Source organism: Lynx canadensis, chromosome E1 (genome assembly GCF_007474595.2).
Source record: "Lynx canadensis isolate LIC74 chromosome E1, mLynCan4.pri.v2, whole genome shotgun sequence".
In the NCBI taxonomy this organism is placed as follows: Eukaryota; Metazoa; Chordata; class Mammalia; order Carnivora; family Felidae; genus Lynx; species Lynx canadensis.
Window position 1 is genome coordinate 46,469,142 of NC_044316.2, and position 26,512 is coordinate 46,495,653.

At 41.5% G+C, this 26,512-nt stretch overlaps 1 protein-coding gene across 9 annotated transcripts in view; it reads right to left on the reverse strand.

The window, feature by feature from the left end:
• Positions 1 to 24,212, reverse strand: part of BPTF (bromodomain PHD finger transcription factor) — a 150,489-nt gene extending 126,277 nt beyond the window's left edge. For 6 of the 9 annotated variants that reach the window (XM_030296337.1, XM_030296336.1, XM_030296335.1 and 3 more), the window contains exon 1: positions 23,372 to 24,211. In XM_030296337.1, the coding sequence (XP_030152197.1) occupies positions 23,372 to 23,993 (622 nt within the window). In that variant the 5' untranslated portion in view covers positions 23,994 to 24,211. Of the gene's footprint in view, positions 1 to 23,371 lie in introns of all 9 variants that reach the window. The other 3 variants (XM_030296332.1, XM_030296331.1, XM_030296330.1) reach the window with 1 other exon arrangement.
• Between the last annotated feature and the right edge of the window lie 2,300 nt (positions 24,213 to 26,512).

A 26,512-nucleotide genomic window follows, 5' to 3' on the forward strand; every position in this document is an offset into this window, starting at 1 on the left:
ATGTTGAGTAAGAAGTTGCTGTGGCCAAGATCAAAGAGGTTTTTGCCTGCTTTCTCCTCGAGGATTCTGATGGCTTCCTGTCTTACATTTAGGTCTTTCATCCATTTTGAGTTTATTTTTGTATATGGTGTAAGAAAGTGGTCCAGGTTCATTTTTCTGCCTGTCGCTGGCCAGTTTTCCCAGCACCACTTCCTGAAGAGACTGCCTTTATTCCACTGGACATTCTTTCCTGCTTTGTCAAAGATTAGTTGGCCATATGTCTGTGGGTCCATTTCTAGATTCTCTTATTATGTTCCACTGATCTGAGGGTCTGTTTTTGTGCCATTTAAGATTTTTTTAAGCTTATTTACTATGTGAGAGAAAGTGAATAGGGGAGGGGCAGAGAGAAAGGTGGGGGGGGGAGAGAGGGAGAGAGGGAGAGAGAGAGAGAGAGAGAGAGAGAGAGAGAGAGAGAGAGAGAAAGAATGAATCCCAAGCAGCCTCCTCGCTGCCAGCACAGAGCCCAACACAGGGCTAAAACTCACAAGATCATGACCTGGGCCGAAACCAAGAGTCAGCTGCTTAACTGAATGAGCCACCCAGGTGTCCCCATAAGAAAAGATTTGTGCATGATTCATATTTGCAGATGATACAATTTCATTTCTAGAAAATCCACCTCAATCAACAAATAAGCTACTAGATACAAAAAAGAACAGGTGAGTAAATACAAAGTTTACTTCTAAAATACATGGGCTCTCCACTAGATGCTCCATGAGAGCAGAATATTTTTTTAAGTTAATTAATTTTGAGAGAAGAGCGTATGCGCATTCATCAGAGGCTTAACCTACTGAGCCACTCAGGTGCCCTGAGAGCAGATATGTTTGTAGACAATTTTATTTAGATATAGTAAGATCCTATTGTATAAGTAAAGAGAACCACAAAGCCAATTATAGATATAATGATACGTATGTTTCTACACATGTGACTATTCATCATATACATACACACATTCAAAGACGGTTACCAAAGGAGAGCAACCAAAATATTAATGTAACCTTCTGACTTTTAAATTTTTTTGTTTCTTTCCTGATAAACGGGAAAAACAAAAGTAAAATTCTTACTAGACTTTCAGAAGTGTTATTTTAAAAATTCAAAACTTTCTTCCAATTTTAATGATCCAAATCACAGATTAATGAACATCAAGAGCTCAAAAGAGGGTTGGCTAACCATGACCGGCCACAGCCTTATTTTTTTTTAAATAAAGTTTTATTCGAACACAGTCATGCTTACTTGTTTACTTACTGTCTATGGCTGCTTTTGTGCTACCATAGCAGAGTTAACTAGTCGCAAGAGGGTCTGGCTCACAAAACATAAATATTTACTATCTGACAATTTAAAAGACAAAGTTTGACAATCTCCTGCCAATTAGATCACGCAGTCCAGCCAACAGTTTACAGATGAGTAAACTGAGGCCCACAGAGGAATGACTTTTCTAAGGTCAAACTCAAGCTAAGAAGCAATAAAGAACTCCATTCCAGCCTAGCCAGAAACTTCTCAAAACAAATATCTGCCCCCTCCCCCCAGTCTGGAAGCTAAACCTCAGGCTCTCAAAACACACATATATTTACCAGCAAATGATGAGGCCTAATCCATATCCAAGACCACCTACTAAAGGTCTCAGTATAGTTGGCTAGATTCTAGAAAGAAGTTAATTTAAAAACCACATAAGGGTGGGGGGGGGGGCAGTGCTCATTCAGTTGAGCATCTGACTCCTGATTTCAGCTCAGGTCATGATCTCACGGTTCGTGAGTTTGAACCCCAAGAAGGGCTCTGTGCTGACAGCACGGAGCCTGCTTGGGATTCTCTCTCTTCCCTCTTTCTCTACCCCTCTCCTGCTTGCATGTGTATGTGTGTGTGCTCGTGCTCTCTCTCTCTCAAAAATAGATAAATAAACTTTAAAAATATATAAACAAAATAAATAAAATAAAAACCACATAAGCCTAGGGATGTGTACTGTATAGCATGACTACAGTTTTAACAATATTGTATCATATACTTGAAAGTTGCACAGAGAATAGAGCATAAAAGTTCTCATCACAAGAAAAAAAAAGTATAACCATGTAGTGATAGATGTTAGCTAAACTTACTGAGGTAATCATTTTGCATAACGGGTATGTATTAAATCATTATGTTGTATACCTAAAACTAATACAATATATGTCAATTGTATCTCAAGTAAAAATAATTAATTTAAAACTTAAGTATACATTAGGGAAGGTTTAAAAACAACCAGGTGATGGGAGCATAACCTAGTTCAGCCTATTAAATATTACCCAATAATCCCACTCTTAGGAATCTACTCTATAAGGGCGGCTGGGTAGCTCAGTTGGTTAAGCATCCGACTTCGGCTCAGGTCATGATATCACGGTTCGTGAGTTTGAGCCCCGCATCGGGCTCTGTGCTGACAGCTCAGAGCCTCAAGCCTGCTTTGGATTCTGTGTCTCCCTTTCTCTCTGCCCCTCCCCTGCTCATGCTCTGTCTCTCTCTCAAAAACAAATGTTAAAAAAAATTTTTTTAATAAATAAATATCACTCAACAATCCCACTCTTAGGAATCTACCCTATAGAAACACTCAGTATCTACAGATACATCTCTAGCACATTTAGGACAGCACATTTCAATAGGGCTAAATGTTTTTTTTTTCTTTTTTTCTTCTTTTCTTTTCTTCCTAAGTAAGCTCTACACCCAACGTGGGCTTGAACTCACCACCCCAAGATCAAGAGTCACATGCTCTACCAACTCAGCTAGCCAGGCATCCCTCAATATGGCTAGTTTTTTAAGGCAAATAAATATTAACAGCAAATGTAGTTATGTACTAACAAATTTTAAAAAGGCCATTTCAAGTCTTTAACTTACATACTTGAACCCTGTAGGCATTTGAGGTTGTAACCTCTGCCATAAAAAATCTCCACTGTTAGGTTTTTCCTGAGACACGGGGAAGATTCACAACTTAAACTACTTAGGCAATTAAGGACAATACATCTGTAAGGAGATAATCTTCTAAGTTTACAGCAGAAATCAAAGGCATTTCATCTGGATAATTTTGGACCAAAAAGTTCAAATATGTATCTGAAATTACAGTAAAACTGCTTTCTAAATTTTTTATTATTTGCATAGCACTTTGTTTAAAATTTTTTTTAATGTTTTTATTTATTTTTGAGACAGAGACAGAGCATGAGCAGGGGAGGGGCAGAGAGATGGGGAGACACAGAATCTGAAGCGGGCTCCAGGCTCTGAGCTGTCAGCACAGAGCCCGACGTGGGGCTCGAACTCACGGAGTGTGAGATCATGACCTGAGCCGAAGTCGGATGCTCAAATGACTGAGCCACCCAGGCGCCCCTATTTAAAATTTTTTTTAATGTTTATTCATTTTTTTGAGGGGGTGAGGGGCATAGACCAAGAGAGACACAGAATCTGAAACAGACTCTAGGGTCTGAGTTGTCAGCACAGAGCCTGACGCAGGGCTTGAACCCACGAACTGTGAGATTATGACCTGAGCCAAAGTCGGACACTTACCCACCTGAGCCACCCAGGTGCCCACATAGCACTTTAAAAAAAGCAGAATATGGTCATGAGTCGGAGAATAATATGGTCATGAGTCGGGATAATTTACTGAATAAGGCTTCAAGGAGTATGTGAAAATTATTTCAATGTCTAGAAGAACAGGGGAAAATGCTTTGATAGGAGATGTAAAATTTTACTACCTATTTTAAATGTTGGGACTATTTCCTCAGACAAGTCTTGATATCGCTGTGCGAGCTATTAGAAGGAAAAAGGACCAGAAGAGAAATTCCACACAGATTAATATGTGCATTTCTGAAATACTTTTTAAGCTCCATAAATAGAATATACTATAAACAGACAGATCTCAAAAGGAGGCAATGTTAAGATACTGAAATCTAGCAGGAAGCCATGACAGGAAAATATAGAAATTGAACCTAATGAACACTGCCATTTGGTATGAATTTCTCTCGGCCAAGCAGTCTCCCAAGTATGTGAATTCTAGAAAACATCGGTGAGTAGAAGGGTCTAATAAGCATTCAGTTTCTTAGCAAACCTCAGGAGGTTTCACAGTTGCAATTTAACATCAATTAAGTAACAAAAGAATCCTACTCAAAAAAAAAAAAAAAAAGTGATGTGTTTTCCTTGAAAACTATTAAATAATTTGGCCAGAGTTTCCAGAGATGTTTTATACAGCAGAACGAACACCCTGGAACACACCAGTATCTAACAAGTCAGTTCATACACCAACTGTTAAACTTTTACAACACTGCAATACTCTCAATTATCAAATTAAATTTCCCAACCCAAACCTCTAAATTGGAATCCTTCTTTCCCTTCCGTCCCACATCTATGACTCTTAGCTTAATTTTATCAGGATTGTGGCAGATTTTCTAAAACTAATTATTAACTGATTGCCTCTTCCCCCTACGACCAAGAACAACAAATGTAGTCATTTCAAAGATGATCCCAAGTCTGACTGCAGAAATACCAATTACATATACAAATAGTGTTGGGCTGACGGTCTCAATAAAGGAGGACCAGGGCCAAACTATTGGAGCTACCCAGGCCATGCAGGATTCAGAGCAAATAACAGGCTAGAGGAAAAAAGATGTTAGGTAAATGAGCAGAGTCTAGCAGAAGCTAACTACAACAGTGCAGTCAAAGAGAACTTTCTGCAATAGTATTAAAAGATCCAAATGTTTTACATCTATGTTTGTGCAATATGGGAACCACTAGCCACATATGGCTACTGGGTACTTGAAATGTAGCTAATGCCACTGAAGAACTTAAGTTTGAATTTTATTTAATTTAAATTTAAATAGGCACACGTGGGGGCACCTGGCTGGCTCGGTTGTACAGCATGAGACCCTTGATCTCGTGATTGTAAATTTGAGCCACCCCATGTTGAGTATAGAGATTACTTAAAAAAAAAAAAAAAAAAAAAAACCTTAAAAATAAATTTTTGGGGGATGCCTGGGTGGCTCAGTTGGTTGATCAACAGACTTTGGCTCAGGTCATGATCTCACGGTTGTGAGTTCGAGCCCCACGTCGGGCTCTGTGCTGACAGCTCAGAGTCTGGAGCCTGCTCTGAGTCTCCCTCTCTCTTCTGTGTCTCCTTCTCTCTCTGCCCCTCCCCCACTCATGCTCTGTCTCTAGCTCAAAAATAAACATTAAAAAAACATTTTAAATAAATAAATAAAAATAATTTTTTCAATAAAGAAATAAATAAATAGCCACATGTGCCTAGTGGTTGCCATAATGGACAGCACAGAACTAAGAGTGAAAAGAATCCAGAGACTTTCTTGAACTCACACACTCAGCTGAACAATTACCTCTGCTGCCTATTCATACTGGAGACTGAACCAGGCACTAAGGGGAGGGAGATGAATGAGACCCCGCCCTAACGTAGGTTCTCATGAAGGAGACAACCATAATTGACAGTCCATTTCAGTAAAATATCTTAAGAAATAAAGATATAATGATAAAGGGGTCAAGTAATCTAGAGGATAAAATAATCTCTCCTAAAAGCTTATGTACTTAATAACAGTGCCTAAAAATACTGAGACTAATAGAACTCCAAGGAGAAACAGGCAAATCCTAACAACAGTTGTGGATTTCAACACCCCTCTCTTAGTAATCCATAAAACAAGTAGATGAAAACCTAGCAAGGATACAGACCTTAACAGCACTGCAACCAACTTGGCCTAACATTTATGGACCACTCCACCCAAGAGCAGAATACACCTTCTTTCCAAGTACACTTGGAACATTCACCTAGAGAGACAGTATTTCGGGGCACAAAATAAGCCTCTAAAAATGTTTTGCAAAATTAAAGGCATACAAAGTATATTCTCTGAACATAACAGAATTAAAAATCAGTAACAAAAAGATACCTAGAAAATCCCCAAACGTTTGGAAACTAAACAAAATGTAAGTGTACAAGGTTCTACAGGGTAGAGGAAAGGTAAAAGAACTTAGCCCTACCTGGGGAAAAGAGAATAGTGACCAGAGAAGGCAAGCTGGACAAGGTCATGGCTGGGTGGCTAGGAGTTAATCATCACAGCAGTATAAAACGATAAGGTGTGTGAGAAGAACGACAAAGAATTCCGTATTACCTGATGATCAAATTGAAGGTGAAGAGAAATGAGTTGTGAATAAAGTAAGATTTAGAAGTCAATTCATCCTTGACCCCTTTCCTTCTTTCGCCACACCCCACCTAACCAATTTATCACTAAAATGAGTCATTCTAAACCTTAGAATATTTTTTTGGATTATTTTTCTTCACTCCTACTGATACCAACCTGTATCTGTCAAGTGGTTTACTTCAACAGCCGAATTGCCTTCATCCATTCATATCCCCCTCCAATTCATTCCCCATTCTATAGCCAGAGAGACTTCTTTAAAAGCACAGATCTGGGGGTGCATGGCTGGCTCCGTCGGTGGAACAGGCAACTTTTGATCTTGGAGTTGTGAGCTCGGGCCCCAGGTGAGTGTAGAGATTATTTTTAAAAAATAAATCAATAAAACCTGGGTGTCTGGGTGGCTCAGTCAGTTAAGCATCCAACTTCTGCTCAGGTCATGATCTCACGGTTCTTGAGTTCGAGCCCCACATTGGGCTCTGCACTGACAGTGAGGAGCCTCCTTGGGATTCTGTCTCCCTCTTTCTCTCTCTGCCCCTCCCCTGCTTGCTCTCCATCTCTCTTTCTCAAAAATAAATAAACATTAAAAAATAATAAAAATAAATAAAACCTTAAAAAATAAATTAAAACACAAATCTAATCACATTACTTCTTACTTAAAATCCTTCATGGTTTTCCCTCCAGTCCATGGCACGTGATGATCCTAGGGCCTACAATCTTCTTTCCTCTCTTTAATTTTGAGCTTAACTGTCAGCTCTTCAGGGAGGCTTTCTCTGACCCCCACAGACTAGATCATATTTATGTGCCCCCTTGCAAAACACTTCTCTTACTGACGCACTGTGCCTTCCCTGCCACATCAGGGCAGGGGCCTTATCTGATTCATTCTCAGCTCTATTCCAGATAGTGCCTGGAACACAGCAGGCACTTAATAGTTTTTTTTTAATTGAACAAATCAATGAAGCAACAGAAGATGAAGTTGGGACATAAATGAAATGAAAGCAGGTCAGGCAGGCAAGCTGGTTCCTTCAAGAAGCCAAGTGATGGATGAAGAGGGCCTGATTTAGGGAACCATTAGCATGAATGGACAGAAGAGTTAAAAGATATGTGAAATGAATAGGACCTGATGACAGTCCTGCACACTGAGGGTGAGGCGTAGGGAGGAGTTTGTTACTTCCTCACTTCTGACTTGGGCAATTCAGTGGGCAGTGCCGTTATTTGCCGAACAAGGAAATGGGACGTTGGGAGTGGTCACTAAAGAATGAATTCTATTTGGAACACGTTCAATGTGATGTGTCTATAGAAGATCTAAGTGGAGGGGTGCAAGAAGTATTCACCCATTAATGAGTTAAAACACAGGAAAGAAATGACTACAAATAGATTTTGACATCAGAGGCCACGAAAGTATTAAATTTTATTAGCAAAGAAATGCAAATTCAAACAAGAGAGCTTTTAACCCATCGAATGCAAAGATGCTTTATAAATAACCAGTGCTGGCAAAATGACAGCTGGTGAAATATATATTTGTATACGGCTGGTGAAAATATATTTACTGTATTTATAATATAATGGTATATCATGTTACATACATATTATAACATGCATAGTATATATTACATATATGTATTTTACATACTATTTATAATATATTAATAATACATAGTGAAGCCTTAAAAAAAATCAGGGATGTGAACCAAGATCTATCTAAAAGAATAGCCACTAAAGGCAACCATAGCCAGTAAACAGAGTACAGCTTAACTATTTTGACAAAGCCTTAGGATGGAATCTTATGTAGTTATTAAAAGTCATTCTATCAGTCTTCTCCTATTACAAACATCCTATATGGGGCACTTCAGTGGCTCAGTTGTTTAAGTGTCCAACTCTTGATTTCAGTTCAGGTCATGATCTCACGGTTCATGAGTTCAAGCCTCGAGTCAGGCTCTGTGCTGACAACACAGAGCCAGCTTGGGATCTTCTCTCTCCCCCTCTCTCTGCTCTTTCCCTGTTGGTGCACATGTGCTCTTTCTCAAAATAAATAAACTTTTAAAAAATGCTATACCTAATCACATAAATCCTATAAACCAAAGCCAGACTTTTTTTTTTTTTAATCAGCTTTATCATGACATGTTCCACTTTTAAAACACTCAATGACTGTCAACTAAGTACAAATTTCTCAGACTGGCATTCATTCAAATTGGACCCAAATACAATCTCCCTTTCTCTATAGTCTTAGCTGAACACTCAAACCACAAGCATGTAGACCCTAAACAGGCATCTTTCTGTCCATCTGTTATAATTCATATCCTCCTTTCTCTTATTCAACCTCTACTTGGAGAAATCTTACCCAACTTACAAAGCATATCTAAAGTTCAACCTTATTCTTGACACTGGTTCTGATCTCCCAATAGAACGTGACTTCTCTCCCTAATTTCTCTTTTTCTTACAACACTTACCATGGTCTACCCTACATTATAGTTATTTTTTTTCTTATCTTTATTTATTTTTGAGAGAGAGAGAGACAGAGAGAGACAGAGCATGAGTAGGGGAGGGGCAGAGAGAGAGAGAGGGAGACACAGAATCTGAAGCAGGCTCCAGGCTCTGAGCTGTCAACACAGAGCCGACACAAGGGCTCAAACTCATGGACCACAAGATCATGACCTGAACAGAAGTCGGACACTCAAGCAACGAGCCACCCAGGTACCCCACGTTATAGTTATTTATGCACTGTGCTATCATTCCTTCTTCAAAAGAATAAATGCCCTGAAAGCAAGGACCATTTCTTTTTGGGTTTTTTTTTTTTTTTGTCTGTCTGTCTGTTTGTTTGTTTGAGAGAGAGAGAGAGAGAGTGGGGGAGAGGGGGAGAGGGGCAGAGGAAGGGGGAGGGGAGAGAATCTTCAGCAGGTTCTATGCTCAGCATGAAGCCCCACACAGGGCTTGATCCCACAACCCTCTGATCACGACCTGAGCCCAACTGCACCACCCAGGTGCCCCTGCAAAGGCCGTTTCTTATCCGTGTCTGCATCTCTTTGAAGTTTTTAACCAGTACCCTGCACACTAAGTATGAAATTTTTTAAACTTTTTTTATAATTGCATTGTAAGTAAATACTTACAGAGACTTTATATATGACTAAATTATAACATAAGTTAACATCCTTTTCCTCTTAACACTTGGAAAATTAACAGTGAAGAAATACAAAAGGCAAAGACATACTAGAACAAAGAGAAAAAAAACACAATGAGATATCACCTCAGAACTGTTAAATGGCCATTATCAAAAACGCAAGAAATAACATGTGTTGGCAAGGGTGTGGAGAAAAGGGAAACCTTGTGCACTGTTACTGGGAAGGTACATCAGTACAGCCACTCTGGAAAACAGCATGGAGGTTCCTCAAAAAACTAAAAATAGAACTACCCTATAGCCCAGCAACTGCACTACTAGGCATTTATCCACGGGATACAGGTGTGCTGTTTCGGAGGGCACATGCACCCCCATGTTTATAGCAGCACTAACAATAGCCAAAGTATGGAAAGAACACAAATGTCCATCGATGGATGAATGGGCAAAGAAGATGTGGTGTATACATATACAATGGAGTATTACTCGGCAATCAAAAAGAGTGAAATTTTGCCATCTGCAACTATGTGGATGGAACTGGAGGGTATTATGCTAAGTGAAATTAGTCAGAGAAAGAAAAAAATCATGTGACTTCACTCATATGAGAACTTTAAGAGACAAAACAGGTGAACATAAGGGAAGGGAAACAAAAATAATATAAAAACAGGGAGGGGGACAAAACAGAAGAGACTCATAAATATGGAGAACAAACTGAAGATTGCTGGAGGGGTTGTGGGAGGGGGGATGGGCTAAATGGGTAAGGGGCACTAAGGAATCTACTCCTGAAATTGTTGTACTATATGCTAAGTTGGATGTAAATTTTTTTTAATAATAAATAAATAAATAAATATAAATAAATAAATAAAAATTTGAGTGGCTAACAATAAAAAAAAAGAGTTCTCATCGCAAGAAAAAAAATTTTTTAATAATTTTTTTACATTGTTTTTTTTTTTTAATGTTTTTATTTATTTTTGAGACAGAGAGAGACAGAGCATGAGCAGGGGAGGGGCAGAGAGAGAGGGAGACACAGAATCCAAAGCAGGCTCCAGGCTCTGAGCTGTCAGCACAGAGCCCGACACGGGGCTCAAACTCGGACTGTGAAATCATGACCTGAGCTGAAGTCGGACGCTTAACCGACTGAGCCACCCAGACACCCCTACGTTTAGTTTTGAGAGACAGAGTATGAGTAGGAGGGGCAGAGAGAAAGGGAGACACAGAATCTAAAATGGGCTCCAGGTTCCAAGCCCGACGCGAGGCTTGAACTCACGAGCTGTGAGATCATGACCTGAGCCGAAGTCAGACACTTAACCAACTGAGCTACCCAGGTGTCCCAAGAAAAAAAGTTTTTAACTACATTAAGTGATAGATGTTAACTTATTGCAGTAATCATTTTCCAATATATATCAAATCATTATGTTGTACACAACTACTTTAATGTTATATGTCAATTGTATCTCAAGACAAGTGGAGAAGGGAGAAAGTAACAAAAAAAAACAAAAACAAAAACAGAGGAGAGAAGACATAAGCAGTAAAGCAATTTTTGAGAATTTGTGGAATGTGGAACTGGGAGAAGAGGAATCTGACTTCGCAGAGAGGAAGAACTTTCAGAAGTGGAGGGGAGGAATGAGACAGCTAATTCAGGGTTCCTAATGGGAAATTTAGTGACACGTGCATACACGTGAGAGCCCTAGCCACCTTCCGTCATCTAATTTCCCAGGATACTGGGCATACACACTCTCTCAGACCCCTAAGTTCCAGCCACAGGCAAGAAATTTAAGAAATCTTCCCTTAAGAAAGCAAACAGACTCACAGGAGAAAAATAAAAAAGAGAAAAATGAAAATACACAAAAATAACAAATCCTGGTATCTGGGGTTCCACCAAAGAAAAGGAAGTCTCACTCCCCAATCACCTTACAGTGAAACTTACCAGTTGAGAAACCATGGCCACCCATTACCCAGAGTGGGTGCTATTCAGTGTCTCACTCCATGAACAGCTAAGGTTCATGGTATCCAAAAAAAGCCTCCACTATTAAGGAGAGAAAACTGAAAGAGAAGAATGGAATCTGGGGCACCTGGCTGGTTCAGTCAGTAGAGCATGTGACTCGATCTCAGGGTTGTGAGTTCAAACCCCACATTGGATATGGAGCCTACTAAAACAAACAACAACAACAACAACAACAACAACAAATTGGACACCTGGGTGGCTCAACTGGTTAAGCATCTGACTTTAGCTCAGGTCATGATCTCGCTGTTCATGGGTTCAAGCCCCACATCGGGCTCTCTGACAGTCAGTACAGAACCTGCTTCAGATCCTCTGTCTCCCTCTCTCTCTGCCCCTCCCCACTCATCGCACACACTCTCTAGATCTCTCTCTCTCTCTCTCTCAAAGATAAACATTTAAAACAAACAACAACAAGCAAAACAAAAAGAATGGAATCTGAGGTAACAACAACAAAAAAAGCTCAAGAAAACTATAATAAATGTCATCAGAGAGATAAGAAGATAAGAAAGGGCATTACTTCCAAGAAGAGGATGATCTAACATAGGAACAGAGGAAAAAGCTTTGGGAAGTTATGTAACATAAATAATTATTGTTAGCTAAACTTTCCAAATTCAATAATAAAAATTAAATATTTCAGTAATTTAATAATTAAAAATTGGGCAGAATATTTCAACAGACACTTCACCAAAGATTTGCTTCACAGACAAGCAAATAAGTATATGAAAAGATATTAAGCATCATTAATCACTAGGTAAATGCAAATTAACATGGAATTAACATGGCGGTGCACAGCCTTGTATGTGTTTGCCAAAACTGAGAGTCAAAATTATATACTAAAAAGGGTGAATTTTATTATATATGAAAGGTGTACTTCAATAATTTTTTAATTACCATTAATAAGAAACATAAGAAAATATATCGTTAAACAGGATGCTTCTATAAAAAGGCAACAAAAAAAAGCAACTTTTAGAAATTAAATAACTGGGTGCCTGGCTGGTTCAGTAGGTAGAAGTGTACAACTCTTGGTTTCAGGGTCATGAATTCAAGCCCCATGTTGGTCATGGAGCCTAGTTACAATAAAATTTTTTTTTTAATTTTTTAACGTTTATTTTTGAGAGACAGAGAGACAGAGCACAAGCGGGGGAGGGGCAGAGAGAGAGGAAGACGCAGAGTCCGAAGCAGGCTCCAGGCTCTGAGCTGTCAGCCCAGAGCCCAATATTGGGCTCAAACCCACGAACCGTGAGCGTTGGTGGTACAGTGGTGAGCACAGCTGCCTTCCACGAACCATGAGATCTTGACGTAAGCCGAAGTAGGACACTTAACCAACTGAGCCACCCAGGCACTCCATAAAAAAATTTTTTTAAAAGATTAGAAATTAAATATCTGATAGCTGAAATAAAAACTTAACAGAAAGTCTGGAAAAGAAAAAGAAAGAAATCGCCCCGAAAGCAGACCAAAAGGACAAAAAGACAAAAAAAAAAAATTTAAAAAGACAAGAAACTTAGTAAGATCAGTCTAACAGATCCAACATCTAACTAGGAGTCCAAGAAGAAAACAAAGCAAATTTGGGGGAAAATGAGCAAATAACAGAAAAAACTTTCCCAAAATTAAAGAACACAAATAAATCTCCATTTTAAAAGGGCCCACCAAAAGTGCCAAGATGGCTCAGTGGGTGGAGGGTGTAGAGTATAGGACTCCTGATCTCAGGGTCCTAAGTCTGAGCCCCACACGTGGTGTCCAGTTTACTTAAAATAAAATAAAAAAATTTTTAATTAAAAAGAAGGGAGAGGGACCACCAAGCACCCAGCACAATTAATGAAACAAAAACCTACATCAAGGGATATGGTATTACTGAAAAACCTCACGAAAGTAGAGACCATAAAAAGAGCCTAAAAACTTTACAAAGGAAAAAAACAAGTCACACGTGAAGAAAGTCATCAGAATGGCCCTAGACTTCTCAGCAGCAACACTAGATTCTGGAATACAATCAAGCAACTCTTTCAAGTGAAACTGATTTTTAAATTTAGGATCCTATATACCCAGCCAAACTATCTATCAAGTATTAGAGTTGCAAAGGGCATTTTAAACATAAATGATTTTTTTTTTAAGTTTATTTCTCATGCACATCCATTCTTAGGAAGCAACTAGAGGTTGTGCTGAAAAAGAGAAGTAGATCAGGAAAAATGTAAGACTCAAAAAACAGAGTCTACATGGGGAAGCAGCAAAAAAGAAGTTCCAATGTGATGTTCAAAAAATCTACGAGAGCAATCAGTTCAGGTGAAAGCATAAATGGAGAGGGGTGCAGAAGGGAGATCAACAAGCAAAAAACGTGGAACTGTTATTTTTTTTTAAACATTTTATTTTTAAGTAATCTCTAAACCCAATGTGGGACTCAAACTCACAACCCCAAGATCAAGAGTCGCATGCTCTACCAACTGAGCCAGCCAGGCACCCATGGAACTGTTACATTTGACAGTTTAGAAAATAGATATTTTACAGACTTGACAGTGCACTGGGCTAGATACATAGAACATTAACCAAGTAAAAAAATAAGGCAATGAACTCCAGGAAAATAGTTAGTAATAATAATTATAATTATAGCACGGTATTTGGTTCAACTGTCAATATTTACATACTTATGATAATGTAATATATTCCTCAACATTTATCCAAAAATCATGCTATAATGAGAAGATATGGAAAAGGGTAATTATACTAAGGCTAAATCTTCATCTATCATTAACAAAGTCAAAAGAGAAATGTCAGAAACTGATAAACCAAATATAAGCGTATTATTTTAAAATATTGTGGTAAATCCCGGGGGGGGGGGGGGGATACAGCTACAAGAATTGAAAGTCACCTTTGGAGGGGTCTTGGGTGGAAAGAGGTAGAGGCAGGGAGCTGCTTTTGTTCACTATGAGCCTTTAATACAATTTTAATTTATGTTACCTATGTTCATACACTACCTTGATAAAGACCGTGACAGGGGAAAATCTTGCTATATATCAATTAAAAACAGTTTGTTTGATATAATCCTAGTTGTACCTTTTTAAAAATATGTAGGTAAAAACATGTTATAGGAAATGGTATAAAAACATTCCTGGTAGTTACCTCTGGTTGGTGAGATTATAGATTTTCATTTTCATCTTTGTATTATGTGTATTTTCCCAAAAGAGTAAATCTGCACTATTTTTATAATTTTTCACCACAATTCTTAAAAACAACTTGAAAACAGATGAGCTCCCCGGGGAAGAAGGGAGATGGTGAGAGGGCCATGCATGGGCTGGTTTGAAAACCTGGAAAACTGGCGTTGAAGGAACAGGCAGAGAAAGGCAGCACGAACTACCAAAGAGTTAGAGTAGCAAGAGTGCTTTCTATTACTTCAATGACCACTAAAAATAACTGAAGGAAATATATTATTTATAATAGTTCTGGAATAAATCAGATGTGAAGTAAACCAAATTTTTTTAATGGGTAAGTTAAACATTCAATATTTCTTTTTGGGGGGGTATTAAAGCTCTGTTTTAATGCATATTTTTACTTAAATGGGGTCCTCAAAATATTTTTAGACCTGGCGAATAGGATGACATCTTCTGACAGAATAAAATACTACTTCACTAGACTGGAATTAAGGCCCTGATATCTTCACAGAATCTCCATCTTCAGTTCAGGAACGTATCAACAGATAATAATAGCTACTATCTGTTGAATCTTTATACCATGTGCCACTGTCCGAGGCATTTCACATGTATTAACCATTTAATCCTCACAACACCCTGAATTAAATGCTATGATATCTCCATTTTATGAGGAAATGAGCAAAGTGAGACACTGTTAAGCAAATGGCCCATTCACCACAGAGCCCAGATTCAAATTCATGAAGTCTGGTCCAGATTCTCCACTTTAAATCTCTATGCTCCATGCTACCTCTTTAGATCCTTGACACACACAAAATTTATCTATACTCCTCAGATTCTCATACATCTTAACAGCCTAAAATTTTGTGGTGGGCTCACACACGCAGGTGCCTGCCACAAGTCCCCACACTCACAGTGTGGAAGTCAATGGTATGACTCCACTCACAGTAGTCTTCTGACAAATCCTTCCGGAACAAATTATCCAAAATGACCTAAGGCAGTCCAAAAATCACAGATAATATGAAAGACTTAACAACCCAGCTCTCATTCATCGTAAGAGAACAGTTTTAAAACTATCGTAACAAAATGTCTGATCAAAATGATTTTATCAAGACTGTATTTATAATGATCCGCCAATTCCACTCCCAGGTTACACCCTTAAGAAATGAAAACACTGTGGAGACAAAAACCTATACACAAAATGTTGATGTCAGCATTATTCGTTAACAGGCAAAAAGTGGAAACAGTTCAAATTTCCGTCACTGGACGAATGGATAAACAAAATGTGGTATGTCCATATAATGGACTATTATTCAAATATAGTACTGCTACATGCTACAACATGCATGAGCCTTGAAAACATTATGCTAAGTGAAAGAAGCTACATGTTGTATGATTCCATGTATATGAAATTTCATCCAAACAAGACAAATCAACACAGAATGAAAATAGTTATTGTCAGGGGGTGGCAATGGAGGAAAGAGAGAACCGGGAGTGACTGCTATGGGTATGGGTTTCTTTTGGGGGAAGATATGAAAAACTGGTATGAAATTAGGGAATGCCGATGGCTGCACAACTCTGTGAATATATTAAAAAACACTCGATTAGACACTTTAAAAAAGGGTGGATTTTATGAAATATATATATTTATATCAATAAAGCTGTTGTTTCAAAAAATGGAATTATTAGGGGGTGCCTGGGTGTCTCAGTTGGTTAAGCGTCTGACTCTTGATTTCAGCTTAGATCATGACCTCACGGGTTTGTGAGTTCAAGCCCCACAGTGGACTCTTTGCTGACAGCATGGTACCTGTTTGGGATTCTCTCTCTCTCTCTCTCTCTCTCTCCCTTCTCTGCCCCTCCCCCATTCTCTCTCTCTCTGTCTCTCAAAAATGAATAAACTTAAAAAAAAAAAAGACTTAAAAAATGGAATTATTGGGGTTCCTGGGTGGTTCAACTGGCTAAACCTCTGACTCTTGATTTTGCCTCAGGTCAAGATTTCATGGTTAGTGAGATCCAGCCCCAAGTGGGACTCTAAACTTATAGCATGGAGACTGCTTGGGATTCTCTCTCTGCCCCCCTCCCACTCATGCATGCTTGTGCGCAGACATGCACATGCTCTCTCTAAAAATAAATAAATAAAACATTTAAAAAATTAAAAAATAATAAATACTGTTTGAGAGTTATTCAGTAATTTAGGTGTCCAATCAATGTTAGCTATTACTGTTACTATTTTAAAAAATCATTCAGTAGTCAAAACGTAATATTTGAGTAACAGAACTTAATAGCTAGAAAAATATAAAATAATTTTACATATACCAATAAAGAAAACAATTAAAACATAATTACATCGAGTTATAGGCACTTTCATTCTTTCTATATGATTTTACATATACGCACTTTTAAAGTGCATTTTGCCGGGATGCCTGGCTGGCTCAGTTATCTTGGGGTTATGAGTTCAAGTCCCACATTGGGTGTAGAGATTACTTAAAAAGATAAAATCTTAAAGTGCATTTTGCAAGTGTAAGTTTTGTGTTTTTTTAAAGAAATGTTCTGCCTCCTGAGGCTTAACCATTTTAAAGAACTGAAAGCATGAAAAAATTAGAATGAGGGTCAATGCTAAACTAGTGCTCAACTATGAAGTTAAGCCTATGATATAGGCTATAAGCAGGCATTCAAAGAGAAAAAAAGACCAAGGTGAGCAACAGTACTCTGGGAAGACTTCTGGGAGATGCCTCCTGGAAAGCAGGAAGCGGGATTCGGGGTTCAGGCTTGGCTAAGGGGCAAGAAGGGAGGAATCAATTCAATGCAAAGAGGGTATCTGCTAGGATCTGCTCCGGTCTGAGTCCCCCACCACAATCACCACCTTACAGCCCCTGTATACCCCCTCCAGGGATCCGCAGACACAGGGAGCACACAAGGTACTGAAGACGAAAAGAGAGTCTACTAGACTAGATCAGAGCTCCTGGCCTCAACAACCCCAGTCCCGCCGTCCATACACGTTTCAGTACATAGGTCCACTTCCAAGTACATCCCGGGAAAGAAGATGAACGCAAACTGTACACAAGACAGCGTACTACTGCATACCTCAGATGTCCCTGCTCGCCACTCACAGATCAGGCTGCCCAACTTTTTAATAACTCGTTGAGGCCCTCATTTTCTTTCTTTTACTTCTCATGTTTAACCTCTTCAGATACAGATACCTGAAAACAGATCCCACTCATTTCCCTTATAATCCTGAATTCCTATTGCCACTCAAAACACGACCGTTCCTCCAGAAGCCTATGTGACGCATTCCTCTGTCTACACTTCTGATGTTGTCGAGGCCTGGAGAACTCTGAGGAACCTCCTGAACTGATCTTCCATTCAGTGCTTCCAAACCCCTCCGGATCCCCACTGGCTACCTCACCCTCCAATCCATCCTGCAGAACAGAAGCCATGCTAAACTTGCTAACATCCTACTAAAATCATACTCCACTTGTTTCCAGATCTTCTGATCGATCGATCACCAATACCCGCAAATGAAACAGAATTGAAACAGATGGGGTAGGGGGCAGCTTCAGAAACCACCTCCTCCAGTAATACTCTCAATTTGGGGGGAATGAGCTGGCTGCAATGGTGACTTAACAGAAGTCTCCATGATTTGATTTGGTTTTGTTTCATTTTCCTGCGTGCTGCTGATGGGAATACAGCACATCCCCCGGGTGTTCCAGGAATGAAAAATGACAGAGGATCACTGATCCAGCCTGATATTTACCCTACAGATGAGAGTCGGAAAGTACAAACACTATAGCCTGGTTCTCTAGATACTGCCCAACGACAGACCTTTACAGTTTGTTTTTTTTTTTTAATTTTCTCTTAATGCATATTTATTTTGAGAGAGCAAGAGCAGGGGAGGAGTGGGTGGGGGGGGGGGGGAGAAAGGGAGAAAGGGAGAAAAAGAGAGAGAGAGAGAATCCCAAGCAAGCTTTGAGCTGTTAGCACAGAGCCCGACGTGGGTCTCAAACCCACGAAGTGTGAGATCACGACCTGAGCTGAAATCAAGAGCCAGATACTTAACCAACTGAGCCATGCAGGCACTCCTACAGTTTCTTATTTACATGCTCATGCTCTTGCTAAACCAGGTTACTTAAGACTGCCCACACTTTAAAATCAGTGCCTAGCTGGCTCGGTCTATGGAGCATGTGACTCGTGATCTCAGGGTTGTGGGTTCAAGCCCCACGATGGGTGTAGAGGTTACTTAAAAAGAAAATCTTTGGGGCGCCTGGGTGGCTCAGTCGGTTAAGCGGCCGACTTCGGCTCAGGTCGTGATCTCACGGTCCGTGAGTTCGAGCCCCGCGTCTGGCTCTGTGCTGACAGCTCAGAGCCCGGAGCCTGTTTCAGATTCTGTGTCTCCCTCTCTCTGACCCTCCCCCGTTCATGCTCTGTCTCTCTCTGTCTCAAAAATAAATTAACGTTAAAAAAAAAAATTAAAAAAAAAAAAAAAGAAAATCTTTAAAAAAAAAAAAAAATCAGTGCCTTAGTTCATGTTCCTCCCTCCCTTGGTCTATCCATCATCACCTTGCACATGCCCATCCAGAAAGCATATACCCACACCAACTCCCCCAAAGAGGGTATGATCTCATCCTCCTCTAAACCTCTACTGCATTTTGTAGTTGACTTGTAGCAATCAGGAATTACACAAACACTGAAAAGATACTTGGTTGACACTGGTTGGAATAAATAATGCCAAACCAGTAACAAATTCTGCTTCAGATAAATCTACAGTTCGTTCATGGCATAGAGGTCACTGTTCTGTGTCATAATCCTTAGAGGATATAAATCACCTACTCTCCCAGGGTACCATCAGGTCTTTGGCTTTCTGAAGTCATCAGAGGTTCCAAATTTCATAATTCCAACTAAGTATAATACCTCAGAAGTCCCACACAGGTTACATGAAAAAAAAAAAATTCAGTTTCAAGTATGATTTAATTTTTTTAATTTAGCAAATGCTTGATTTTAAGGTGCTGCCAGAATTCCACCAAATGCCTATTAAAACACATTTTTGGGGCGCCTGGATGGCTCAGTCGATTAAGTGTCTGACTTCAGCTCCGGTCATGATCTCATGGTTCATGAGTTCCAGCCCCGCATCCGGCTCTCTGCTGTCAGCACAGAGCCTGCTTCAGACGCTCTGTCCACCCGCTTCCCTCCCCTGCTCGTACTTTCTCTCTCTCTCAAAAATAAACATTTTTAGTTTTTTTAATTTTTTTTAAACATTTATTTATTTTTGAGAAACAGAGACAGAGCGTGAGCAGGGAAGGAGCAGAGAAAGAGAGGGAGACACAGATCTGAAGCAGGCTCCAGGTTCTGGGCTGTCAGCACAGAGCCCGACGTGGGGCTCGAACTCACAGACCATGAGATCACAGCCTGAGCCAAAGTCGGACGCTTAATCGACTGAGCCACCCAGGCACCCCACTCAAAAATAAGCATTTAAAAAATAAATAAAAATAAAAAAATAAAACACATTTTCTATATAGTCTTTCTCAGTGTGTTGACAAAATATATCATAAAACCTACAGGCTAAAATATTCTAAATTAAACAATAAAAATAAATAAAAGACTTTTTAGCCAAATGCCTCTAGCTGAAAAAACTAGATGATTTCAATTTTATATTAACAAACCGTCATCTCTATCATACTGTCATGTGAATACCTTATGTACCCATTTAAAATTTTTCTCCATAAAAGGTAAACCTTTAACTCTCCAATGAAAAAAAACTTGTTAATCTATGATTTTAGGGGTACCTAGCTGGCTCAGTTGGTGGAGCATGCCATTCTTGACCTCTACCCATTGGGAACAGAGATTACAAAAAAAAAAACAAAACAAAAAAAAAAAAAAACTTAAAAAAAAAAAATCGATGGTGGGGGGCACCTGGGTGGCTCAGTCCGTTGAGCCAGTCTTGATTTCGGCTCAGGTCACGATCTCACGGTTCAGGAGTCTGAGCCCTTTGTGGACCCAAATACAGAGCCTGCTTAGGATGCTCTCGCTCTCGCTCTCTGCCCCTCCCCTGCTCGTATGCGCTCTCTCTCTCAAAATAAATAAACTTTAAAAAAAAATTGACGGTTTTAGAAAAGTAAGCTTGTAGTACCAACCAACGTCTTTGCATCATGAATAGTCATATTACCTACATAGTAGTCAACAGACGAATAAACTAGTGAATAATTTCTTTTGCTGGGAATTTAACATGTTAGTACTTAAGCCAAAGTTCTAGTCTCTACAAAAATTAATCAAGTTGTTCTAAATTACCAATAAAGAGTAATCCTTTGACAGTAGTTTTGACAGTACAGGATTCAAAGCCACCAATCCTCGTTCTTTATGTGCTCTTGGGATATCAAGTCCCACAATGTTTTTTTTCTTCCCAAGCATACACATATACACATTTACCTGACAGCCTCCTTCCCAGCCTTTATTGTCTGGAAGTACAGACAATAAAACCAATGAAACTCGTGCTCAGCCTCAACAACTCACTGTCATGCACTGTTACTCATTCCAGCCAAGTGGACATATTCTCAAAGTTTAGAACACAAAATGCATGATCCCTTTTACCCTAATCTTGAGAAATAATGTGCTTTAAAAAGTAAATCATCCAACAAGTTAACACCACATCCAATAAAGAGAGGCAAATGCCTGGCAGGTAATATGAAATAGCCGTACGAAATATGAAATAGTGTAAACGAAACACACTAACTCTGCTACTAAAAACACTCACTGGTCAAACTATCAAAATTTACTTAGACTAATTTTTAGTTTCCCAAATCCCAAATATTTAGGAGCTATGGCACCCATTGTAGAATTATCAAAACTTCCATCTATTACTGCTCTTACCTAACAATCATTTATCTAACCAATCTTTGATGAGTGGCTGCTATGTGCAAGATACTGTACTAGGAACTGCAAGGGATAGAAGATTAATACAAAAAGATATAATCCTTAACTTCATGTAAACATAGGACAAGAATCCTACCAGGTAGGATACAAATATCATTAATAAAAACAAAATGTCACGGAAGTACACAAATATACAAGTTTGCTTTTTGGTTTTTTTTTTTTTAAAGGAAACCTAAACACAAATTGTAATTTAAGTCGGCATACACACAAGCTCTCAACCCCAAGTATTGCCTGCTGGTCCCTCAAAGAGAGGTCAAAGTTAGCTGAACAACCCTGCCAAAATGCCTCAGCTCTGTCTAGCCCCAAATAACTTGGTCAGATAGTGTAATTCAGTCTCTCTGGGTCTTTCAATTCTGGGCAGAAAGAACCACATGCGATTTCGTAAGGTAAAAACTATTACTATAAAAGATACTAACTTGGCGAGAAATGAAAAGTGGCATGCAGTTCCTTCTACGTGCAAGACATAAATACTTGAACTTGATTCATTCCCTTCAATCTCCTCCCAGCCTCCCTTCCTTCTCCCCACCCCCCCAACCGGGCAAAGGCAGGCAACTATTCTGTCAGGCAAAAAAATTACCTTCTGCACTTGCTGTTAAGACAACCCCTGTGAGTCTAGTCTGGCTTAATACACTCCTCCGTAAGTAGTTAAGCATTTATAAAAAAATGGAAATATTTTAATTGAACCTCTTCTGCTACCCTAGTCTCTTTTTAAAACCAGTGACACACCTTAATTACTTTGTTAACATCCTATTTCTTCATAAACTTAACTTTGTAAATGATCGTAAAACTGGAATCTAATTTAGGTAATCCAGACTAACGAAAATGTAAAGGAAGAATCTTGTAGATTATTGTTACAAATTACATTTTTCTTCACAATTTAGTAACCTGCAACTGCGTATTTAATACAAAGCAGCAATTGTGTGTTTGAAATCAAAACAAAACAAAACAAAACAAATGCATCTCAGCACCAGCCCAGAGAAACTTTCTGTGAGAAAACAGGAGAGAAGTCACCCTGGAGAAATTCATTACACATCCAAGGAAGACTTATCCTTAGAAACAGAATGGGAGAAAAAAAAAAAAAAGTCATTTTGTAATAAATCCCCACGTACTTCTGCTGTGTAACTTAGAAGTTAGTCCAAAAGTTCACCTTCAGCAATTATGTCTGCATGATCAACTATACATCTTCTGCAACAGGTGATCCGAAACTGCATTTCTCAGGCGAAGCAAAGGGATCGAATTAGCTAAGCCGCGTGTTGCGAACGCTTTCCTACTTTTATTTTGGATTTTACCAAAACGACTTGGAATCGAATGTACTGCCAAATTCGTTTTGGTTTCGTCTGGTTTTCTACGTTGCTTTCTAATCAGCCATTTACTAGCAACTGTTGCACGAGCCCATTAGCACCCGAGAATAAAAACAAACACACAGGACCAGATAAGGCTCCCCTACTAACCCAACTGATCCATTTCCTTAACACAATTTTAAAACCACACTGCTAGGAGTGTGAAGAGAAGCATGTTTTTGTGTATCTGTGTGCCACAATCTGTCTAAATCCTCAATTCCCTTTTAAGGAACAGATATATAATAAAAATCTAAAAGAAACCACATTAGAAATGCAAAGAGGTTTGCAAAACAAGAGGCTTCTTTCATTCCAAAAACCAAACCAAAACAAGGGGAGAAAAATGAATGCAATGGAAATGTGTGTGCCAAAGTTTCAATCCTGCCCGGTGGAGACACTGCACTGGCACAAATTTTGAAGAGGAAAAAGAGGGGGTTGGGGGGAGAGAAAGAGAGAGCGAGTGTGTGGCCTGCAAACTGCAACAATGCAATCTCCATTTTGAACAATGCGCCTCTTTCCTCTTGTAAATCTAGTTTTTTGCCACTTGATGTGCCGTCGCATTTCCCCTCCGTCTGGGGGGGGAGGTGGGGGTGGGGGGAGACCAGAGAGGGAGTGAGCAAGGGGGGAGGGTAGAGGAGGTGGGGAAGGAGTCTGCAGCAACTGGGCTGGGTGGGTACCTGGAGTGCTGCTATAGGTGCTATGGCTCCTGAAGCTGCTTTCCGTGCAGTAACTGGCGTCGTCGTCGTCGTCTTCCATCTCCTCCGGATAATCGGAATCATCGTCGTCCTCCTCCATCTCATCCTCCTCGTCGTCCTCGGAATCTTGGGTCTCCTCGGCGTCGCCGTCCTCCTCCTCCTCCTCCTCCTCCTCGGAGACCATGTCCTCCTCCTCCTCCTCCTCTTCGCTCTCGTGGTCATCGTACACCACTTTGTTGACGGCCCTCCGGGCCGGGGTGGTCCGGGCCAGGTGGCCGCCGCCGCCCCCGCCCCCCGTCCTGCCGCCCCCGCCTCCTCGCCCCCCCCGGCCCGGGGCGCTGGTGCTGGGGGGGGCCGGCGGCGGCGGCGGCGGCGGCTTCCTCCGGCTACTGCTGCCCCCCCTGGGCGAGCTCAGCCGCGTCTTGGGCGCCACCTCAGCCTGGGCGGCGGCCCACCTGCCCCGGCTGCTGCCGCGGTGCCGCGAGCGGAGCCCCCCGATGGGTCCGGACGTGGGCGGAGGCGGCGGCGGCGGCGGGGCCGGGGTGCAGCGCTCCGCAGCGGGAGCCGCGGGCTGCTTGGGCGGCCTGCCCCGCCGGCCCCTCATGTCGGAGCCGAGGCGGGGGGAGAAGGGAAAGCGGAGGGGGGAGGGGCGGGCGGAGGGGTGGCGGTGGGGGGCGCCGGGGCCGGGTGGGGAGGCCCGCGGGGCCGGGCGGGAGGGGCCCGGCCGGCGGAAGCGGGTGGAGGGAGAAGGCTCAATCCGAATTGCTGGGGCCCCACTCCGGATCGCCTTCAGCCGCCATCTTGTTTCTTCCCTCTCGCTCGGTGACTGGGGGAACCGACAGCGGCCGCAGGCCCGGAGCGCGGTCACGTGAGCTGCGCCGCCGACGAGCCTGGGACGGAGCGAGGCCGCGCGGCGGCCGCTAGGGGGAGCGCGGGAGCGCCGGGTCGGGGGCGGGGAAGCAGGGGCGCCTCCGCGCGGCGCGGCTGGACCGCGGACTCGGGCGGCGCGGCGGAGAGGGGCGCAGTGCTCGCGAAGTGCCCCGGGGCACTGGCCAGGGGAGACCACTGCTTCGGCGGAGTCCCCGCCGGCGCCTGGACTCAGCAGATCCTCCCTCTCACGTCTCCTCTTACCCGGCTCGGAGAGGAGGGCAGGAGCGGCTCCATGCTCGTCCCCCTCCCGCCCCCTTGGGGGAAACTGATGCTGAAAAGAGCCAAAAGATGTCCGGAGGGGGCCGCCTGCACCAGCGCGAGAGGGAAATTAACCGGGGCCCGGGGAGACGAGCCCCCAGAAATGTGAAACTCCTAAGACCTGGTTCTAGACAATCCTAAAATTGATCCCAATGACAACTACCCGGGGGCTGTGCCAGGAACCACGCCCTGGGCTGCCAGACCCTGAGGGAAAGTCGCTCTGAGATTCAGTGGATAAAATCCCCACCCGAAGAGCCTCAGCTGGAACGCAGCTACATTCCAGTCTCCTTCCACCTTTCCCAGTGTCCCAGCTAGAAACTCGACCACCTGGGCAAGAACTTTCCAATTTCTTTTTTTTTTTTTTAATTTTTTTTTTCAACATTTATTTATTTTTGGGACAGAGAGAGACAGAGCATGAACGGGGGAGGCGCAGAGAGAGAGGGAGACACAGAATCGGAAGCAGGCTCCAGGCTCTGAGCCATCAGCCCAGAGCCCGACGCGGGGCTCGAACTCACAGACCGCGAGATCGTGACCTGGCTGAAGTCGGACGCTTAACCGACTGCGCCACCCAGGCGCCCCAAGAACTTTCCAATTTCTTATTAGCAGTGGAAAGGATGACTTCCCGCCTAAAACCTAGTTCGAAATGTTGTGTGTTTGTGTTATCTTTTCTGGAAATAATTTTAATTTCTTAAAGTCACTAGATCTCAGCTTAGCCCAGGGAACGAATCATGATGATGAAGTGTCAGGCACCGCCAGACCAAGTCAGGTGTTCAATTCACAGGAATCAAGGTCAGCTCGGGATTAGAGAAAAGTTTTATACATATATTAATATCTATCAAGGGGCGTATGGGTGGCTCAGTCGGTTAAGGATGGGACTCTTGATCTCAGCTGAGGTCTTGATCCCAGGATCCTGAGTTGAAGCACTAAGTTGGGATCTGCGCTGTTCCTGAAGCCTACTTAAAAAAGAAAAAAAAATCGAATATGTGACAACCAAAAAGTGATATATTTTTTTAATGTTTTTATTTTGGGGGGAGAGAGAGAGACAGAGCACGAGCTGGGGAGGGGCAGAGAGAGAGAGAGAGAGGGAGAGAGATACAGAATCTGAAGCAGGTTCCAGGCTCTGAGCTGTCAGCACAGACCCAAGGCGGGGCTGGAACTCAAACACGAACTCATGAACCTCGAGATCATGACCTGAGCCAAAGTCAGGTGGTTAACCGACTGAGCCACACAGGCGCCCCCAAAAAGTGATTTAAAAATAGTTAGGAGGATTCTGTCCACCAAGTGGCTTAGTACAACCTAATTAGAAGAATAGAACACAAGTGAAATGAAAATGAAAATACAAGCATTAATTGCCAAGTACACTCAGTATAATTCTATTTCATCAAGGGTGGCAAATTTATAGGCCTTCAAGGACCACGTAAGCAAAGAAAACAAAGTGGGCAAAGTGAAGACTGGCAAATGGAAGAGCCTGTGCTTTGTTTACAGAGGGCAGCTATAGAAATATGGGTGTAAGATAGCCAGATCTTCAAATTCTTCAAGAGAAGGTGGAAGTGTGCATTTCATAGGAAATCTCTTGGTTTATATAGGGCAACCAAGTCGATTAAAAAAACAAAAACACGGGGTGCCCGAGTGGCTCAGTTGGTTGAGCATCCGACTTCAGCTCAGGTCATGATCTCATGGTTCGTGAGTTTGAACCCCGCGTCCAGCTCTGTGCTGACAGCTCAGAGCCTGGAGCCTCTTTGGATTCTGTGTCTCCCTCTCTCTCTCTGTCCCTACCCCGTTTGCACCCTGTCTCTCTGTCTTCTCTCTCAAAAATAAACATTTTAAAAAATTAAAAAACAAAAAACAAACCACCTCAGACTGGTCAAAATAAATGCAGTTCAGATATAGCCCAGAGTCTACAAGTTTGCAACCTGTATCCTTCACTATGTAAAG